Source organism: Cariama cristata, unplaced genomic scaffold, assembly GCF_000690535.1.
Source record: "Cariama cristata isolate BGI_N322 unplaced genomic scaffold, ASM69053v1 scaffold10405, whole genome shotgun sequence".
NCBI classification, from domain to species: Eukaryota; Metazoa; Chordata; class Aves; order Cariamiformes; family Cariamidae; genus Cariama; species Cariama cristata.
In genome coordinates, this window is record NW_009615756.1 from 1 (window position 1) to 4,329 (window position 4,329).

The 4,329-nt window shown below is 45.6% G+C and overlaps 1 protein-coding gene across 1 annotated transcript; it reads left to right on the forward strand.

Moving 5' to 3' along the window:
* Positions 1-122: 122 nt before the first annotated feature.
* On the forward strand, positions 123-1,824 carry SNRPE (small nuclear ribonucleoprotein polypeptide E; the record flags this gene model as incomplete). The annotated part of the gene is made up of 4 exons (XM_009699934.1): positions 123-149; positions 641-703; positions 955-1,033; positions 1,769-1,824. Coding segments are annotated over 4 exons (225 nt in total), but the record flags the coding sequence as incomplete, so codon positions are not given.
* Positions 1,825-4,329: the final 2,505 nt, after the last annotated feature.

Sequence of the window (4,329 nt, forward strand, 5' to 3'; positions counted from 1 at the left end):
GGGCAGGCTGGAAAGAGCTGCTGTGTTGGCCTGTGAGGCACTGAGGGGCCGCGGGTGCCAGCCCCGGGGGCCGTGTCGCCGAGGGCTTGTTGCCTTGCTGCATCCTTAACGCTCCACTCCAGAACCTGATCTTCCGCTACCTGCAGAACGTGAGTACCGGGGGCGGGCGGGGCGGGGCTGTCGCTTCCTCTGTGAGAGGAATGTCCAGATGCTTCTTGAGCGTACCGGGATTGGTATTTCAGAGTTGTTATTTCGGTTTTTGAAACTGGTTTCTGTTGAACTGAAGAACTTGCTATCGTTCAGATATGTGAGAAGTTCGGCGTTTCTTTCTCACATTAAGGAATTACTTTTGTAACAGGTGTTTCATCTTGCAATCTAGTGTGCAAGGATGTTTTCGTGTGATGGTTTTAAAATCTATGCTGTTACGTGTTCATCGGTGAGCACGTGAAGTATTTACAAAATAGCATAGTGCTTTAAAAATATCTGAGGACATAACTGAAACCGTGTGAGAGTTACTCCTCTGAGCACTACAGAGCTGTAGTGGCGATTGGTAGCAGGGATCACTTAATGTGGAGGAGAAAACAAAATTACTTGGAGTGTTTATGTTCCTGGTTTGCTCTCCTCCTCCATCATTTTGCAGAGATCCAGGATCCAGGTGTGGCTTTATGAGCAAGTGAATATGCGGATAGAAGGCTGCATCATTGTGAGTATCACAATATCCCCTTGTTATTCTTTTGATTTTTTGATATTTTTTTTTTGGTTTTAAATTAACAAAACTGTTTCTTCCTGTCAAGAAAAACTAGCATGGGGGGGGTGGAAATATTTCGTGCCTCCCCAGCGAATAGTCTTACTTGTCGAGCCCACGTCAGCACAGATAGTGTAGCTTGTATTGTTGTTGCTCAAGTTTAGACCGGGGGGCTTAGCTCACTGACTGCATTTGTTGTTGATTTTTAGGGCTTTGATGAATATATGAACTTGGTGCTGGACGACGCAGAGGAGATTCACTCCAAAACAAAATCGAGGAAACAGCTGGGTATGTCAGTGTGTCTGTGTAACCTGACTGATGTGTGAAACCTGGTTGTGTGAGCCTTCCATATAGGAACACTTTAAAGTACGACACCTGTGAAGAGTGTTGAGTTTGAAGTAGAGTGAGCAGATACTGGCTAGGTCTCAGTTCCTGCTATTTCTTGAGCTGATGATTTTGTTGAATGTGCAGGAGAACGTGTCTCTGCCTGAGACCAGTTTTTGTTTTTCAAATGTGTGTAACAACATATAGACTGCACTGCAGTTTTTCTGCTACTGGAGTGGGTGGAGGGGTCCAGTCAAACTCCTCTCAGCTACGTCCTAACGCAGGTGGCCCTGAGCAATTCTGACGCGTGCTATGTCATCTCCGAATCAAAGATGGGAACCAGCTAAGTGGTGGTATTTTAATACTTGCCACATGCTGATGAGGATAAACAGCAGTCTGTGACGGGTGACATGTTCGTGCTCTTAGTGGAGACAGAATGCTGCTCAAACACTGAGTGCAGGAGTGGAGATTGTGTCTGATACGTTGTAGTGAATGTGGGCCCTGCACAAGCACGCTCACAGTCCTGCAGTGCGGCCATATGGGAAGGGACTCTGTGTTACTGATAAAAACCTGGTCAGTTGTCGTGTGGGTGACTTCTTGCAAGCACCTTTGCCATTGTGAAATGTTTTTTGAAAACATGAAGTTATCGTCAGAGTCTGGGGTCTCTCTAATCCCCCGTTGCCTTTCTCTGTGTTGCAGGTCGGATCATGTTAAAAGGGGACAATATCACTCTTCTACAAAGTGTTTCTAACTAGGAGGTGTTGTTCTTCACTTAGAACAATGGCTACAGTGCTTCGGAGTGAATAAAGAGCTAGTAGGAGCAGGACCAGCTAGACAGGAAGTTGTGTGTAACTGGGGTCGCATGCAGAGTTGAAAACTGCGTGTTCCTTTGTGCAAGTAATTTTTTTTTTTTTGTAGTTTGAAACGATGCACAATGTATTTCACAAATAAACATTTTTCACAGTAACTGTAAACGTAAGTCTGCTTGCTTTCAGTCTCACACGCTTCTGTGAGTAGAGACGGGGAGAAATGTATTCAAAGTGATTTTCACCATGGATCTGTGCAGTCTCTGATGAATAGCTGCGTTCCAGAATGTTACATCTGTGTTAGGTGGACAAGGTGGGCTCGTTCAGGATACTGGAGTGACGCGCGGTCCTTGAGCTTGTGTGGTTCTAGTGAGGGACTTGGGGCCGTGCTGTAGTAATCCAACATTTACAAACTTTACTGGTAAGGCGTGCTTTGTAAAATAACTTTTATCTTCAGGTCAGAGAAGCAGAGAGGGTAGTTGGTTTGGATTAAATCTCTATAATTTCTTGCTTTGGGCAGAGTCTCTGGATTAAACCATGGCACTTACAAATAAGTTGGGATATCAGATAAATCAGCTGGGTTTTTATCGTGTTGGTTTGTTTTTATTATCCGCTTGAGGATCTGGCTGTTCTGCTTAAGTTTCCACAAAAGAGCTGAATTCCTTATCCCATCAACAAAAGATAAGTTCCCTCGCTTCCTTGGGACTATCGGTCCTCTCTGCTGCTTTTCTGATGTAAAGAAAGAGGGGAAAAAAAAAAAAAGGTTTTGGCTGTAATTGTTAACTCTGAGACTAAGATTACCTGGATGGAGAGAAATAAATCTTGATATGCAGGCTGCACTCGAAATCATTTAATAAGCTTTCAGTATTTCAAAACTTAAATTTGTGTATCATCTTAAGCATGAAAATTAATAAATTCAAGATGGAAGATTTCTTGCCTCAAAGGATAGAAATACATGAGTCTCTGGCAGAGATCAGCGAGCATGCTTCTCCCGTTCCAAAAAGCCATGCATGAGGAGTATCGTAGCAGACATTCCTGGTAAGAAACTTTTGAGAGGCAGCATGACATACTATGGTGGCTGAAACAGCTCCAGCCTTGAGACTCGATAAAAATGCAGACTCTCTTCAAAGTGATTTTGAAGTTACTTTGAAGCAATCGTTTCTCTTTCCAAGTATGTGTAACTTCTTACTAACAGTGTGTATTTAGAAAAAGGTTATTTAATGGGATGTGTTGCGTTGCATTGCTCGGCTTCAGTTCATCCAGAGTCAGTGAAATAAAACTGACTTGGAGCGTACAAGGGTCTGTCCTTCCACTTTGCACGTGGCTGGCAAGCGGCTGCTTTTTGAGAACAGTTGGACAGTAGGAGAAATAGCTTGTTCTTATCAGCAGTGCTGCCGCCAACTCCACATTGTGCACTTCAAGACACTGTAATGCCTCCTAAAGCTTCTCTGCTCTTTGATATTATCAAATTAGCGTGAATGAACGTCAATATTGGAGTAGGTTGATGATGGGAGGAAGGAAGTCCAGGGTAATCGGCTCTGAAGCATCTCATGATAAGGTACCAAAATAGGCAGTAATTATGTGTGTGGGGGAGTTGCAGAAGAAAAGGAGAAGCTCCCCAGCAGGAAGCCGTGAAAATTGCAGAAAGCCTGCAGGAGAGTCCAGAGTGTGTGGGTGTGTGGATGTCCAGGAGGAAACACAGCCCCATTGTTTGAGGAGCGCCTGGCAGTGGAACGTTGTGGTCCGAGAACAGAGCTGCTAGGCAATACCAGCACATAGACGGGGCACAAAAACAGTCCTGGCTTTGCCAAACTGGCTTCCCAAGAAGCACTTGTCTGTCCTCATAAAAACCACAGGACTGACTCATCTAAATGCTTACTGATTTTTTTAACCCCAAATCCTTCCAGCTTCCTGAGCGTTTCCAAGCTGCAGGCAGCAAGAAGGTGAGGTTTCATGAGCCGCTTGAACTGTGTGGTGTCAGAATGAGACCCAAACTGGCTGCAAAAGAGTGCGGTAGACAGAAGAGGGTGCTGCGGGCTTGGCCAGCTCCCCCTGCCCCTCCAGCAAAGTGTCATAAGCCTCCGCAGGAACATCGAGTTCCCCAGCCTTCAAACAGCTTTACTGGCTTCCAGACAACCTGGAAGAAAGCAAACTGGGCTGTCTGGTGCCGGACTGCTCTCAAATGGTGCGGCGGCCAGACAGGGTGCCTGGATCTCCTGGGCACCAGCACCTTCCCCGGCTCATCTGCACCCTGGGGTGTCCTGCTCCAGAAGGGGATGAGGAGTAGGAGGCTCTGGTTTTGGCTGAGCAAGAGGCAGTGAGGAGGAGCAAGGTAGAGTGAATGCTTACAATTGGGCTCTGTGTTTAGAAAACTCCCATCGCTTGGCTTTCTGCTGCCTGGAAGCCTATTGTGTTTGCTTTTGCAAATTGTACTTTTCCATAACGTGCAAATTC